The sequence below is a fragment of the Ichthyophthirius multifiliis genome (genome assembly GCF_000220395.1).
Source record: "Ichthyophthirius multifiliis unplaced genomic scaffold scaff_1120509251243, whole genome shotgun sequence".
NCBI lineage: Eukaryota > Ciliophora > Oligohymenophorea > Hymenostomatida > Ichthyophthirius > Ichthyophthirius multifiliis.
Window position 1 is genome coordinate 53855 of NW_004086064.1, and position 17967 is coordinate 71821.

General features: G+C 15.7%; 1 protein-coding gene across 1 annotated transcript, besides 23 other annotated features; it reads right to left on the reverse strand. All coding sequences in view use genetic code 6, as the record gives it.

Annotated features, from left to right (window-relative positions):
* Positions 1-11: 11 nt before the first annotated feature.
* Positions 12-60: a microsatellite.
* Positions 61-123: 63 nt separating this feature from the next.
* Positions 124-178: a microsatellite.
* Positions 179-771: 593 nt separating this feature from the next.
* Positions 772-805: a microsatellite.
* Positions 806-1558: 753 nt separating this feature from the next.
* Positions 1559-1597: a microsatellite.
* A 4-nt stretch (positions 1598-1601) lies between these two features.
* Positions 1602-1636: a microsatellite.
* Positions 1637-2252: 616 nt separating this feature from the next.
* Positions 2253-2287: a microsatellite.
* A 957-nt stretch (positions 2288-3244) lies between these two features.
* Positions 3245-3284: a microsatellite.
* A 41-nt stretch (positions 3285-3325) lies between these two features.
* Positions 3326-3370: a microsatellite.
* Positions 3352-3397: a microsatellite.
* A 1709-nt stretch (positions 3398-5106) lies between these two features.
* Positions 5107-5164: a microsatellite.
* A 152-nt stretch (positions 5165-5316) lies between these two features.
* On the reverse strand, positions 5317-6378 carry IMG5_166970 (hypothetical protein; the record flags this gene model as incomplete). Its single annotated transcript, XM_004030091.1, has 1 exon — positions 5317-6378. One exon carries the CDS (start codon positions 6376-6378, stop codon positions 5317-5319), a length of 1062 nt encoding a protein of 353 aa, XP_004030139.1.
* Positions 5998-6055: a microsatellite.
* Positions 6301-6342: a microsatellite.
* Positions 6313-6364: a microsatellite.
* A 250-nt stretch (positions 6379-6628) lies between the features above and the next one.
* Positions 6629-6674: a microsatellite.
* A 525-nt stretch (positions 6675-7199) lies between these two features.
* Positions 7200-7256: a microsatellite.
* Positions 7257-9259: 2003 nt separating this feature from the next.
* Positions 9260-9308: a microsatellite.
* Positions 9261-9308: a microsatellite.
* A 2448-nt stretch (positions 9309-11756) lies between these two features.
* Positions 11757-11796: a microsatellite.
* Positions 11797-12125: 329 nt separating this feature from the next.
* Positions 12126-12183: a microsatellite.
* A 1773-nt stretch (positions 12184-13956) lies between these two features.
* Positions 13957-14009: a microsatellite.
* Positions 13960-14014: a microsatellite.
* Positions 14015-15329: 1315 nt separating this feature from the next.
* Positions 15330-15369: a microsatellite.
* Positions 15370-17058: 1689 nt separating this feature from the next.
* Positions 17059-17104: a microsatellite.
* The last annotated feature ends 863 nt before the right edge of the window (positions 17105-17967 follow it).

Below are 17967 nucleotides of genomic sequence, written 5' to 3' on the forward strand. Positions count from 1 at the left end.
TATTATTTAAAATTTATATATTTATAATGTATTTCTCATTTTATAATATATTTATGATTTCTGAATAACATATTTTCATATAAATTTATAAAATAAAATAAAAAATTGGTTTATAAAATCATCAATATATATTAATTAAAAAAACTAATATGAATTATTATAAAAAATATATTATTAACAAATCAAATTCTAATATAAATAAAAATATAGTAGATTATCGAATTTATTACAATATATATTAATTTAGATTTCTATAACATCAAAAAAATATAAAATTACGTTATTTTAAATGTATTTTTTATAAAAACTTTAAAATATAATAATTTTTTTTTAATTTTAATAAAAGTATAAATAATTAAATTAAATATTTAATAATAACATATCAATACTAGTTAGTTCGAACCTTTAGAAAAGTGAACCTAGCTGGCTGATTTAAGTTTCACAATAAAAATCTTTAATAATGAGCATATTATATATTTCATAAAGAGTTCAAGATCTGAGTAAAAATATTATATTAAAATTAAATAATTTAATATACTATTAACCAAAAAAAATATTTATTTGAATCAAATATTTTTTATTATTATTAGAATTAAAATATTAATATTAATTTAAAAATAAAATTAACTTAGATAATAAATTATTCATAAATATAAAATTATATCAATATCCTATTAAATAAAAATTTAATATCGAAATAAAAAACTTTTTGTATTAGCAAAAAAACTATAACTTTTTTATAAATATTTATTTAATAAAAAATTAAATAGAAAAAATAAATATTTAATAAAAATAAAATTAAATATTATTTTATTAAAAAATATATATTTAATATAATATAAATAAATACTATTAAAAAAGAATAGTTATTTTTGGGTATCTTAAAAGAGTCTGCTGTCGCAATATGAGACGTATGATTTAATGATTATGAATTTGTTTGACTGGTCTCATATTTTTCGGGATATATGATTTCGAGGTGGCAAAACATTGGATATTACTCTGTCCTGCATGTAGTACGCTACATACTTTAAAGAGTCTAATTCTATAGGCGGTACAGAGGCATTTTGTAAATCAATACTGCCGCTCCATCTTTCTAAGGCAGATGTGCCTATCGCGCCAAGGGTTTTAATTTTTCCTCTGAAGAACCCGTTGGTGCGGATTGTTAAAATTATTAGATCTTCTAGATACAATCGATGACTTGTTCTGTAGTTCCACTTCTACTGCTTTTCTTGAATCGCGATTTTGAGGATTTAGAATATACAAATATATTTTCATCTCAAATGTGAAATATTTTAATTTAAAATTTTAAAATTTTAAAATAAATATATATAAATATTATAAATAAAAATATTGTTTTTTAAAAATTATTTTTTTGTATTGAAGTATGTATTATATCTTATATTTTTATTTTTTTATTTAATATACCATACAGTGTGTATCCGACTGAACCCATAAATTATATGGAGTTTTTTAGCTACAATGCCTTATTGAGTTGTAGGATGGAAAAATATATGGATTAAATAAAAATTTAATTATTCAAATATTAATATTGATTTAAAATTTTATATTTTATTTTATTTTAATTTAATTTAATTTTTATGTTTTTATTTTTCAATTTTTTTTTTACAATTTTTATAAGTATTAATTTAAAACCATAATTTAATGATAATAGTTTTAGAAATTCAAACTCAAAATTATAAAATAAAACTATCCTTTTATAAATGCAGAATAGATTTTTTAATAAGCAAACTAAAGAGTAGTTTATTACTATTGTAATAATTCACAAACTTTTTAGGTATATACAAAAAATTATCCCTTTAACAAGTAAAATTATCTAGAAGTCAGAAAGAATTAAAGATAACCTTAATAATGAGTAAAATTTAAATGTATAAGATATGAAGATTTCTTCTTTCTTCAAAAACAAATAATTTAGTTTCATTAGAATTTATATAAAAATTATAAAAATTTTAATTATTTAATATATATTATAATTATTATTTCTTAAACTTTGAATTTAAATAGTAAATAATTTTTTTGTAAAAAAAATTTATACTCTTCAGCTGCATATATAAAAATAGATATGTAAATATAAATATATAAACAAAAAAAATATTAATTAAATTGTATTTATAAAATTTTTTAAATAGATAACATTAAAAGTGGTTATAAAAAATGCAAAATAAATATTTATAATTAAAAATTAAAGTATATATAATAAATTTATTAAATTTTTAAATATAAAAAAATATAAAATATATATTATATATATATATATATATCTATATATTTTTATTATTATTTTTTTTTTCTTTATTATTTTTTTATTAAAATAAAACTGATTATTATTTTTTATTTTAATTGTAAAATATAGTTAGTTATATTATTTTTAAATTAAAAATATGAAATTTATTTACTATAATAATTAATAGTTAATTTTAAAATCATATTTTTAATGGCTATTTTTTTTTTACTAATCTTTAAATAGTATTTTTAAATTAAGTTTAAAATAATTATTTATCAAAATAAAATGCTTCTTAATTTATTAAATATTAATATAAAATATATAAATCTAATATATACTCTTTTTTTAATTATCAATATTATAAAAAAATAAATAATACATATTGAAATATATCAAGCAATAAAAATATTTCTAAAAAACTAAAAAATACAAAAATATATTAGTTAAATTAATTAATTTTTAATTATTTGTAATAAACATAATTTAATTGTTTTTATCATAATCAAAATTCAATAAATATTTACTCCTATTCTTAGTTAATATTATTTTTTTGTATAAAATATTAACTTTATATATACTTATCTGTTTCATCTTTTATAATATAATCATATTTATCAGGTAAAGAAATATTATTAAGTATTTAAAGCATATTTGAAAAATCATATATATTATATTATTAGTTTTTAGTGATTACTTTTGTTTATTTAAAAAATAGTTTTGAACATTTTTTATCTTGTAGTATAAAATCTAATTCTTAATCATTTTATATTTATTTATACTATTATTTAATTTTATAATAAAAAGCAAAATTTTATGGTTATTAAATATCATCAAAGTTATTCAAAATATAATCATAAAGTTTATTTAAATTTAAATTTCTATGAATAATTTTATAAACTCCTTATTTAAAATATATCTTTAACATTTTATTTGAAGCAATTTTATTTTTTAAGACAATAAAATTAATTTTTTTAACAAATTTATGTAATTTAAATATAATTAAAAATAAATGAATATATATAAAATATATAAATGTATATAATTTTAAAGAAAATATTATTTAATGATAAAACTGAATTAAGAATAATTCTAAAATTTAATTATTATAATTTTAAATATTTTTATTATTCTTTTTTTACTTATTTTTATATTCTTATATATTTTTTTAATTTACTATTATTCAAAATTAATATATATAAAAGAGACAAAAATTTTTATTAAAATAATTAAGTAAAAAATTAATATTTTATATATAAACAATTTTTTATTTTTAACTTTTACGAGAAAAAAGAAAAATTAAAAATTAAAATTATATTAAATTTAAATATATATATGTTCAATCTATTTATATTAGTATATATGATTTTTCAATTAAAAAATAATCATTTCTTCTTTCTTGCCTAACAATTTAATTATTTTTATTTATTAAAGTTATCTTTATTTAATTATTAGCAATCATCACAAGTAAATTAAATAGCTTCTAATTATTCTCTATCACAATCTGTAAACCCAACACAATTAGGGTGATACCATTTAATAGGACAATGCTCATTATTACAATTAATCATTAACTCACCTTAATATAATTTTTTACATTTACAAAATCTTTCAGTAATGTTTTCACTTAAAACAACTGGTTCATTTATATCTATCTTTGGTTATTAAATGTTAATATTATCAATTACTTCAATTAGTTATTCTTCATGCTTTTAGATATTAATCTTTTCTGCTTCTTAATAATTTTTTTTAATAGGAGTTTATTTTTAATTTTAGGGTTAACAATTTAAAATCTACTAATTATTAAGGACTTTGTATTTTTAATCAACTTATTTTATCTGCTATTATTGATTACTTTTTTATATTTGAGATTCACTATTTAAATTAAAAAAATATTTAAATAATATAATATAATTATATATTTTAGAAAAAAAATAAAAAAATATAAATTTTTTTATATAAAATTTGAATAAATATATTAAATTTAGTAAAAAAAAAAATTAATTAAATATAAATATTTGTTTTGTTTTATTGAATTAATAATATGAAAAAAATATTGTATTTAAAATGGTTTTTATTTTTCGAAATTTTTTCTTTGTTTATATATTATTTTTAGAAGCGTTTTTTTTAATTTTTTTTGTGATATATTTAAAATAATCAATAAAATAAATGACAAAATCAATTTTTTCTGACATTTTTTTTTTGTAGATTGTGTTTTTTTGTAAAAAAAAAACAAAAAAATATAATAAAATATAATGGTTAAAAGTAATATTATTTATTTTTTATTTTATACTTATCATTTAATATCCTTCTATTTTGCTCATAAGAATAGTAGAACGCTTATTCTGTTGAAGATAGCTCGTTAACATTTATAGAATTAATAAATATATAATCATTCTTTTAGATGTTTTAAGTATTTGTATTTTAATTATTAATAAAATTTTCAATTATCTTAATTTTAAAATATATAATATATATTTTAAAATTTTTTTACATTTTTTTATGTTATTTCTTCTACTTTCCTAAGTTGTAAATTTTCCTTGTATATTTTTGTTCATTATATATATTTTTAAGGTTATAAAATATGATGAAATTTTTATTTATTTACGGTTTTTAATGCTTTTTTTAGCTCATCATATACTTATTTAAATTAGTACTAAGGGATTTTAAAACCTAATTGTGCAAATGTTTTAGATTAATTTTCTTCTATTTCCATTTATAAAAATAATTTTATTATATTTTATAAATATTATAATTATTTTTTTTAAAAATAAAAATATTATATGTAAATGAAAATAAATTAAAATAAAAATATATTGATAATTTATAACAATTTAAATATGTAAAAAATGTCAATAAAAACACTGATATATATATATAATAATATATATATATATATATATATTTATAGATTTATATATATATTTATTTTTCTACATATTAATTTAATATTTTTAATTATAATCATTATATTTTAATTTGTGAAAATAAAAATAAAATAATATAAAAAATATATATATGATAAATTATATATATTTTTTTATCTTAGAATATAAATGTAAAATATAAATTCTTTTTCATTCAAATATTTTTTCTAGTAAGCTCATTTTTTCTTTTTTAGGCGGAACTTTACTATTAGCTAATGAATTATTCATCATCTATCCTGAGAGGACAGTACTTCCGGTGGGTCTATAAGCAGATGCTCTAATTGTACCAACAGGTAAATTATTACTAAGTTGATTAGATACTCCTCCAAATGCAGGGACATTTCTTACAACAGAAGTGCTTATATGAGGTTATTATACAACACTTTATGTAACAACAGGCTACTATACAATATTAGAAACTATAGGTTATTATTATACATAATTTTATACTACGGGTTATTATACAACATAAGATTATTAGACAACAGGTTATTAAACTATAACCTAAGATTAAGTTAGGACAGGTTAGGTGACATATTGTACTTATTATTAGACTACTTCTTGAACAGGTTAATGAACTATTTATTTTTCTATTGCTTAGTATTCAACTCTTTCTTAGACTCTTTCTTAAGGAATATATTCAATATAGCGATCTTAGTATACTTAAGGAATGTATTCAGTTTAATATTCGACAGCATAGTAATCAGTAACTCTTTTTTCTTTTGGGACGTATTCTGTTCTTTGGACTGCTTCGTATTCAACCATTACCTTTTCATACGGAACGTATTCGATTCTTGATTCTCCTTTTATTACTTCGCGTTGTAATGAAGATTAATATACTACTGGTTGTTACAATACTGCTTAAGATACTACTGGCTATTACACTACTTAAGATACTATAGGTTACTATATTAATTATTATGTTACTACTGGTTAAGGCATCACACGAACACCAGAAGCTACTAAAGGTTGAGCAACTACTTATGATTAAACAAGTGGAGGTTGCAATAATGCATTTGGAGGAAGAAATTGACCTGGTTAATTTAAATATTGGTGAGCAGGGGCTGTTGTAAAAGATCCAGTTGGTTGAGACATTGGATGATTCATTTAATCATTAAAATTTGGTTAAGGAACATTATTATTATTGTTATTATTATTATTATTGTTATTATTATTTTAGGGTTATTAATTGTTTTAGTTAATGGAATGCATTTTTTTTTTATTATTATTTATTTAATTTTAAATAAAATTATATGTTTTATATAATTTTTTTTAGAAAGTTATATTTTCTCTTCTTTTTTTTTAATTATGATTGGTAATAATAAAAAATTTTCGTCGTTAAATATAAATAAATTAAAAAGTCTACTAAAATATATTATTATTTTATATATTTTCATTTTAAATTTAAATTAATTTAAAATAAATATTTATTAAACTAACATTTGTTAACAAGTTGTATTAGAAAAATATTTGTAAATACTAAAAAATTTGTAAAAAATAAATATATTATAATTTTTACAGAAAGATTTTTATGAATATTTTTTATTTTATTTTCAGTTGTATTTTCAAATTAATTTATATATTAAAAATTATTATCATTTGCATTTTACAAATTCATTTATTTAAAATAACATTTTGAATAAATGTATAAATTTAAATTAATATGATAATATAATATATATTTATTTACTTAATTATTGTTTTTATTTTAAAAAAATAATTTATATATTTAAATGCTTATATGCATTTTATATAGTTTACTCAAACTTTAATATTAGATTAAATACTACATTTTTAAAATTATTTTATATTGGATTTTTAATTATAATAAATCAAAATATAAAAGAGGCTAAAATCATTAATGTAAAATATCTTCTTTTTTTTTATGTATATATATGATAACACAATTCTTTATTGTTATTATCAATAAATATAAATAAATTAAAATTAAAGAAAAAAATATGTATATCTTTATAGATAGATTTATTTAAAATATATTTTTATAATTAAATAAATTTTATTATTTTATCTTAAATTATTATTTTTAAGTAAAAATATGTATTAATTTTATTTTAATTATAAAATATGTACAATAAAATATTATATTATTTTAATTCTAATATATTTATATAATCATCAATTAACTTATAAAATATATTTGAAAAACATATTATGAAAAAGCATTGTATTTTTAATCATTTTTATAAATAAAATAATAATATTAAATATATTTATAATAAGTATAAATAAAAAATTCTTTATAACCAAATAAAATATTATGAAAATTTCAAAGACAAAAGTATTTAGAAAATTGACAATGTATCTTATCATATGTATTGATTTTTATAAAAAAAAAGGAACAATAAAATAAAAAAAATTATTAATAAATATCAAATAACTATATTATAAAATATTTTTAATTTGTATTTGTGTTTGCTTTAAAAATTGTATTGAATTATTATGAAAATTTATCGAAACTGTAAAAAAAAAGTTATTAAATTTCTAATCATTTATTATAAAGTTGAAATTCAATTGCTATATTCTTTTATGTCAATCATATATTTATCAATCACAGGCTTATAATTTTAATATAATTAAAAACACATTTGAGACCGATTTTATTTAATAAAATCGAATAATATATATCATTAAGAATTTTTTTTTATATAATTGATAGCTTTTACAATAAATAGAAGAGAAAATAATGTTTTTTTAATAATTATACCAATCTAATAATTTAGAATCATCATAAAATTAATATAAATGTAAAAATAAATAAAAATTAATATAAGAAAGAAACAAAAAAAGTAATTAAATGAATAAAAAAATATTATTTATCATTCTAATTTGCTGATTGATTTTGTTCATTTATAGCAGTCCTTTTTTTTGTGTTGTAAAAATAAGTTTAATGTATAAATAACCTTAATAAGAATAGCTTTTTGAAAGGCTGAAGTTAATTGCTAATAATTACCAAATACAGGCTGTAGAATTAATACTCTATATACACGTATAACATAAAAACCGTGTTGAAATAATTGCATAAAAAAGGATTACACTTATTATATTTGCAATATTTCTTTTACTTGGTTGTGAATGAATTTAACAATGTAACGTTTAATTAAAATTAAAATAACAAGAATTATTTAATATTATGGGATGATGCTAAAATATACATATATCCTTATAATTAGAATGCTGGATCTTAATTATTTGAATTAAAATTTAGAATTGGAGTAAGCAAAACTTGAATAAATTAAAGTAGGATAGTAATCTCAATGGAAAGAATCAGAAATATATTATTTAATTGTTTATCATTGATATTTTTTAATTGGCTACAGTAGTTTTAAGAAAATGTTTAAGAGTAAAAAATTTGAAGTTTGTTTTTACAAATTTAAAAATATCGAACTCAAGTTTTTAAATGGAATTAATGCTAAAGTTATATTTGGTTTATTACCTGAAAAATCTTAAAAAAATGTGATTACTTATAAGAAAGCTCTTTTGATGTTTATTTTTGATTGTAGAATATTTAAAATTAATTGCTTAAGTGGCAAAATTAAATTACCTGAACATTAAAAATTACAATATAGTTCCGTTGTTGGTGAATTATCAGATTGTAAAAATTTTTGAATAGATTATAAACTAACTTTAAATTATACTTAAATATTAGTTAATTTAGCAGTTTCTAAAGGATTATAAAAAATGTGATTCTTGAAAATGCTTGAATTATTAAGTTAAATTGTAAATAGAGTTAATTGTGACTTTTAGTTATGCATATTTCGGTCTAAAATTATTTAATTAAGGATATTCCTTTTTATTAATATCATTAACTTAAAATAATAAAAATCAATAAAATGAATTGCCTTAACTTAATTTTTAAGAAGAAGCAAAAGAAGTGTATTTTAAATATATTTAAAACTTAAAATAAAAAAAATTAATTTTATAATTTTTTATTAATTATTACTATTCAATAAAATTTATTTAAAAAAAATATTTAACACATTGAAAAGGGTATTTATTTTAATTTTAAACTATTAGAATTTTATCATTTAAATATATAAGATAATTACTATAGTTTGCTTTTTAATGTATATGAATTTTTATTTTATTTTTTGTTTTATATTTTATTTTTATTTTTATTTTTAAATACTTTGAATGCTATAATTAAATGCTTATATGTAATTTTTTATTAGTTATTTAAATCAAATTTAATTAATTTATTAAGTAAGAAAAAACTATATTTTCATTAAGTATATTTATTTAATTAAAAATATAAGATTTGATAAAAAAATATGTATTAACAAAATATTTTTAATTTTTAAATATTAAGATAAATTTATATATATTAATTTAAAATTTTATTATATTTACATAAAGAAAAATCATTTTTTAATCTTATAATATTATTCTGCAAAATAAATAAAAGTTTATGTTTATAAAAACTTGTTTGTAAAAGCTTTCTCTTCTGCTTTTTTAAGAATTTTTTAAGATAGCTTTTTAAAATTAAGTTATTCTTTTTTTCCAGATTATTCCACCATTCCTTTAGCTGGCATACAATCAAAGATGTAATATTTATAGGTCATTTAAATAAGATCAAAAAGTTCCTATATAGCTTAAATTTAGAAGTTATTTTATTAATTGATATTAATAATTTTTCTATTTTCAGCAGATAAATTATTACTATTTTTGACTTAGCTTTAGATTTAGTTATTAATATTATTATTAGAAATAGGAAAGAACATTATTTTTTCTAATTCTAAGCTGACTTAGTTTTACGTGAAGAATTAAAATTAAGGCTAAAAATTATTGAAAATGCTAAAAGCTTTTTTAATTTCATAAAAATATTTTGAATAATTCATCGTACATCCCATTTAAATAAAAAAATTTCTTGTCTCTTCCGATAAGAAAAATCTATTATTATCCAAATCGATAAAATTATTAATATCATATCCTTTAGAAAAGACCATATTATTTTTCAAGAATTCGAATCCTTAATTAATTCCATAAATAAAAGGAATAGGCGAATCCAAATAATCTAGCATATTTTCATCCATATTAAAAACAGGATGAACATATTAGAAAGGTTTAATAAAAGAAATAAAAGTTATAATTGCAGCTGATAATTTATTTATGCTTTAAGAAAAGAAGACTATTTTTTACTCAATAAGTATAGATGAAAGGATGAACCAGAAATCTTCAAATGACATTTATTAAAGAATAATATTTGCACTCCACATAATGTCTAAATAATTCAAATAATTTAAATTTGGAATCATTGTAATGTTTTGAAAAAATTAATCATTTTTAAAATAAGAAAAAGTTAATGTTTAATTCATTTCAGGTTTTTATAGTTGAATTTTCGAAAGTAGTTATATCTATTCAAGTGAGCTTTGAGAAATTAAATTTTTTAAAGTATTTAAAAAAAACGTAAAATCTAAATGTTGAATTGAATTTGCACTTTTTTTTTTGTGTGCCAAATATTCACTACTTCTTTCTTTTTATATTTATTATAGTATTTATGTAATTGCTTTATTAAAAAATGAAAAGAAAGGATAATAAGTTAACAAACAGATTGAAAAATTAGTTTTAAAAATAAAGTTTTTATCTTTTTTATTCCAAAGGAAATCTTCCCAAACAAAATAAATACAATAGAGGAATTTATTAATATTACATTATTAAAGTATAGGGTTATTAAAATTCTTTTCTTCATAAGTTTCATTACTTTTAATAATAAAAACGAATTATTCAACATGTTTTTCTTCTAAATTTCTAAATATTATTTATTCAACTTCGTCACTATATTTTTATTAAACTCTTATTATTCTTTGATTTTTTGTTGCTTTTATTCCAAAAGGAAAACATTATCTTAATGCCATTTCTTGTTATGATTAATCTATTTTTTTTGAAGGAGAAAACAATAAAATCTAAGGATCTGCTATTTGTTCATTTAAATTATTTTAGTTTTCATCGAATATGCGCAAATTAGGACCTAATAATAGTATTTATTCGAATAATAAATCACCCATTTTCGATTCGAAAATCTATTTTTCAAATTACATTTATGTTATTAAATTCTATTATGGATAATTTAAACGTAGAGAACTTGGAAAAACGTTTAAATTGTTTACAGATATAGTTATTTATTCAGGATCAGTTTCTTTGTATGTTTATTCTTCTTGCTGTTAATTTTATAGAAGAAACGGTTGTGCAGATTAAGTAATCTAAGATGAATATTATTTTAAAAATTTATTTGTTTTTAATTCTTAACTTATTTCCTTTAAACTGCTTGGTTAATAAGTTGGCTAATCTATTACTTCTTAAATACGTTTTAGTTCGAAAACATAATATGTTATTTGATTTTGTAAGTTTTAGTTTTATTTTTTTAATTCTTCTGTTTGTATTAATAATTCTTTTTTTTGTTCTTTTATTTCTTTATATGCATTTTCTAATTAATTCAATAATTTTAAAAACGATATTTTTTGATTTTCTAAAAGGTCTATACGTGTTTTTTAATACTAAATTACTTCGATTTTCTAATCATTTGATAATTAGAATATATCTTTGTAGTTATATGAATTTAAATATTAAGATAGTTATTATTTCATTTATATATTTTTATTATTCTTTATATATAAGCTTAGCTTTTTTATTTTATTTTTTTAAAAAATATATATATACATACATATGTATTTAATTAATATAAATCTATATATATATATATATATTTCATATATTTTAAAAATATTCTAATCAATATTAAAAAATTTATTTTTAATAAATTTTTTTAAATATCAACTAAGACATTTATTTTATATGCATTTTATTAATTAATAACTAATTATAAATAAAAAATCTAAAATTATTTATATTTCTAAAAATTGTTTTAAATAAATAATTTTATAATATTAAAATTAATTGTTTAAAAGATTAATTTTTTGACAATTTATAATTATTAAAAATAAATTTAAGATACTTTTATATATATTATTTTTAAATACTATTATTATTTTATATTTAAATTAAATATTTTCTTTCAAAATCCTTTATAAAAAATTATTTATATATTATATTTTAATTTGTTTATAATATTTAAAAAATAATATATATTTTTTTAAAAAAAAATTAAAATGTTTAATATATATACATTTCTATTATAAATATAAAAAAAATATCTTTTTATTCCCATAATAAAGATGAATTCTTTTAATAATATGTTATTGTCTTAATATAAAAACTTTTTTTTAATATTAAGACCTTCTACAAAGTATTAAATGAAAACAGCTAAAAAGTTTTTACTTCACTATCATTAATTTAGGTAAATTCCTATTTTGGAAAAAGAAAAAAATACTAAACGTTATACTATTTTGGGAGCTATTACGAAAAGTTAAGTTTTTAATACATTTTTTTTGGTTTTATCTCAAAAATAATTTAAAATTTAATTATTAAAGGAGAATATTAAAATTATTTATATTTTTTGATTAAGCATCACAAAGCATAATAGATATTTTAAAAAATTAATTTGGAACAAGATTCCAGTGATTTATACGTCTAAAAATACCCCAGCTCTTAATCCTATTGAACTTATTTGGGCATAGATCAAAAGAATATTTAGTTAAGTATTGATTTTAATAAATAAAATATTTTTTAAATAATTTATAGATCATTTAAATAAATAAAAAAAAACTAATTTATTATTATATTCTAATAAGTGTTTTAATCTTTATTAAAAATTATTGAGAATGTAAAACTTCAGTGGTGCCCAACATTCAGAATGAATTATTTTCAGATAAAAGTTTTTAAAAAAAAAAAATGTAAAAAATACTTATTAACAATAATCAAGTTTAAAAGCTTAAATTAAAAAACATAAAATATAAAAAATATATTTTAAACAAAACTTAATATAAAAAAATTATATTTATTATTTAAAAGTAAGAAGGACATATAAATAAGTTATATTAAAAAATTTTAATTATAAAAATAAAGATAACATAATAAATTAAAAACAAACAAAAAATCAAAGAATCTATCAAATATATTATAAAAATAAATTAAAAAAAATATTTATTATTTAGAAAAAATTCTAAATTATTTTACTAAATTAAAAAATTATAATATTTTTTTATATAATAAAGTAATTTTTTTTATAATTTTGTTTACTTATATAAAAATAAATAAATTATAATAATATATATTTTAACAGAGTTAAATAAAAAGATTTTTTCAAAGAAATAATAAATATATATAAGATACAAAAATATTATTCTTTTAAAAATTATTACAAATTACATATTTTAATAAAGTTAGAAATTCCTTAGTCGATTTTTGATATTTAACTTTATAAGAATAATTGTAAAGTCAAAAGGGGTATAATAAAATTTATAAATGCTATTTTTCTATTGGTTAATTGATTAAAACAAATTAAGTTTTAATTTTCAAATATTTTAAATAAAAGAAAGACATTATTTATTATTTTAGCTTCCACAAAATATGCAAAAAATAAATAAATGAAATTTTCTCTTTATATAATTTATAATATATTTTCTTTATGTATTTTTTCGAAAATAACTTAAAAAATACAATTTGTCTAATTTATTTTAATTTAAAAAACAAATGATTGTTATTAAAAATTATATTTATTAAAGTAATAATTAATTTATTTATTTTTAATTTAAAATATTAGGTTTAATTTAAAAAAAGTGCATTTTTTTAATTTATGTTTTATATAATTCAAATTATTAGTTTATTTTAAAAATTAACTAACATTCACAATTGAAAAGTAATTGAAAGTAAAACATATATATTCTATATAATATATATTTGTTTTTATATTATATATATATATTTTTTGTTTATCAAATAAATGTAATCTTTCATTTTATATTTTAATTTTTCTTTTCTTTGTTTTTATTCAATTCTTTAAAATTATTATAATTTTTGTTAAGCTCTTTTTACTCTTAGTTATAGTCATAATTAATTAAATTAATATATTTTTATTCTTTTGGTTTCGGCATCCTTCATCTATTATACTTTTTATTATTAAGTGATCTTATAAATTCCTCTTTTTCTTACTGAATTTCCTTTTGTGACATATAAGAATGACAATTTTTTTTTTTTTTTAAATATCAAAAAAAATTATTTTGTATATTTTTATATCCTTAATCAAAATCTTTAAGTAATTTATTTTTGTTTATTTACTTGATATTTTAAAAATAAATAGTTTGTTTAATCAAAAAAGTGTAAAGATTTTAATAGATAGTCTTTTTCAGGCAAGTTTAAAAAATCGTAACCCAAAGACATATCTATATACTTTTCAGATAAAAGTTTTAAAATTTTTTAATAAATTTCAAACTTAGTTTAAGACTTGTTCAGCTTTAGAGTGAATTTAGGCCAATTTTCCAAAATTAAAACTTTTACTTCACCTTTTAAAGTTTATTCAAGAAACTTTTGATTGACTGTTTTTGAAGAAAATTAATGTAATGAAAGCTTAATTATTTACTTAAAAGTAAATTGTTTATTCTCAATAATAATATATATAAATAATTTATAATTTTTGCAAAACAATTTTTTTTTTTTAAATAAATTAAAAAAGATGAGATTATTTCCAATTAGTTAAAATAAACTAACTTGAATATTTGAAAAGAATATAAAAATATTTTTTTGTTTTGTTTAAAAAGTTAGATAATGTTTAAAATAGTAAATGTAAAATTTCAAGAAAGTTTTAAATGAGATTGAACAATAATACAAAAAGAAAATTATATTTAATAAAATTTAGCTTTGATTTAAAAAAGAATTATATCTAAAATGAATTTTTAAAAATTAAATTTCAAAAATATATGAAAAACTATTCTAATTAAAAATACAACTATAGTACTGAAACCAACTACATATCTCTAACACCAATTTAAATAAAATTTAAATTAATAATTATAGTATAAAAATAATTTTTATCCTAAAAGTGACTTAATTTATACTTATATACTTTAAGCAAAATGTCACTATGTACTTCTCATTTATCTTCTCACAACCCTCCCAATCTTTTTAGGAGTGGGATTTATTTGAAGTGTTAGATCTCTAGACGTTTATCATTGTCTCTCTCTGTTTTTTTTTTTTTTTTTGGGAATTTAGAATAGATATATTTTATTTTTTTACTAATCTAAAATTTATTAAAAGTAAAATTTAATGAATGAAAGTAAAATTTTAATGAATTGTCTTGAAAAATTATTAAATGATATTATTATTTATTTTAGATATGTGTTTTTTATTTTATATTGTGTAGCACAATGTGTTAGCCATATAATTTAATTATGACAGTATACTATTATGCAAAAATACATGCATATATTATATGTTATAAACTTATCAACCTTAAGTACAACTAAAATATATTATTTATATACTTTTTTATTATATATATAAGAATTTAAATAAACATTTTTTTATATTTATTAATAATATAAAAAAATTATTTTTATTTATAATTTTTATAAAATTTTTGAATGTTTTTTTATTATTATTTAAAAATTTGAATAACAATTTTTTTTATTTATGTAAAATTTCTTATAAACTACAAAATAGTAGCTCGAATAAGAAATATAATATTTAATTTAATGTAACTCTAATTTAGATTATGATAATACTTTAAAAGTTGATAATATTTTACAAGAAGAGCTTAAATTAACTTAAAAAATTAAAGATATATAAGATAAACAAAATTATATAGATAAAGAGTAATAAAAAGAAAATAGTATTCAAGGAAATGATTTCGAAAGTTTATTAAATTTATTTTTTCAAGATAAAAGTTAGATCTATATTTAAAGCTTACGGAATATTTATTAGTAAGAAATTAATAATCAAGCTCTAAAATATAAAATAAGTTTATAAGAATTCGAAAACTAAATTTTAGCATATAAATAATAAGCAATAAATTCAGAAGAAAAACAAATAATAAATTTATAAAATTAAAAAGAAAAATATGAGAATCAAATATTTTAATAATAAGAAGAATATAGTAACAAATTATAAGTAATATAATAATAATATTAAGAGAAAATAAATATTTTATAAAGCAAATAAGAAGAAATGTAGTAAATTAATTAATAAGCTTAAAACTAAATAATAAATTATCAAAAATAAATATAAAAAATGATTGAATAATCTAAAAATGATAAATAAATTTTATAAGATTAATAAAAAAAGTAGGATTAGTTTTTATCAATACTAAATGAAACTAGAGACAAAATATATATTAAAAACTAAGATAATTTGTAAAGAATTTAGCAAAATTTTGATATTATTATTAATAACTTAAAATAATAATTAGAAGATAAAAATAATATTATTTTAAATCTTTAAGATTAGATTAAAATAATTCAAAATACTAATAATTAAAAAAATACTATTTATGAAGATAAATACTAAATATAACAAAAATAAATAAAAGAAAAATAAGATTAGGAAATTAATTATTTGAAATAAGAAAATTAGCTTTATCTATAAGAGAAAAACCAATTAAAGTGCATAATTACAAAATTAGAATAATAAATCTAAAAAAGTAAAAAGCTTAATTAATATGATAAAAAGGATAGAAATTTATTTTTTTAACAACAGTATAAATCATATTTTACGAAAAATTTTTGAAATGATAACCTTAAATATATTTTATTTAATCTAAAATAAACTATTGATATTTAAAATTCAAATTTTATATTTACAGTTATAATTTATAAAAAAGAGTTTATTCAGATTTAATTAATGTTTGTTTAATTAAATACTTTATAATAATTTATATATGTATGATGTAAAAAAAAAAACATTTGACTTAAATATAAAAAACACAAAACTAAAAATTGTATTATATAAAAGGCACTTTTTCAATTCGTATTTATAAAAGCAAATAAAATATAGAATATATAATTTTTAAAAATTTAAATAATAATCTTTTTTAAGAAATTTATGCTTTATCTAAAGTAAAATTAAAAGGATATTATGTTTTATCCAACTTTAATAAAATATATTTATAAAAATAAAGGTTCTAAGAAAAGCATATGTAAAAGTTATGAATTTGAAAAAAAAAATATGGGAATGTTTTTTGATTGTTATAAATAAACTATTATATAATTGTTTTTAATAAAAAAATTAATTTGATTTGAAAATATGTATAAATTTATTTAAAGACATAAATATTTTTTATAAAATTATAATATTAAAGTTTATTTCAATTTTTTTTTTTTTTTTAATGATTTTGAATAATCTATTTTTAGATTTATAAATAAAATTTATTATCTTCATAAATAAGATATTTTTTTAATGTTTATACCTTCAATCTTAAATATGTTTTTTAAATAATCTAAATTTTTAATATGTCTCAAATACTTTAATATTATTTATTTGTTTTATAATTCTTATTATTCAAGTTGATTTTTTTAAAAATTATGCCAGAAAGTATCGCACTATTAATTTTCTTGTTCAATTTCTTATTTCTATATCCTAATATCATAAATGCTTTTAATAGATTGTGGCAAAAGAGGTGAATTAGCTTCAGATAATTTTTTAATATAGTTTATATTTAAATAAATGTTAAAAAAATTGCTAAATTTATACAAATTTCCAGCTAAAACAATTAAAAATAAAGTAGAAATTTTATTTCTAAGTTTACTATTAGGATTTCTTCTAAGAACCATTTATTATCTATTTGTATATTTAATATTTAATAAAATTATAATTATCGTTTATTTAATTATTTAATTTTAAAAATAAAATAACAAAAAGATATTATATATAAATTATATCAATATATAAATTATT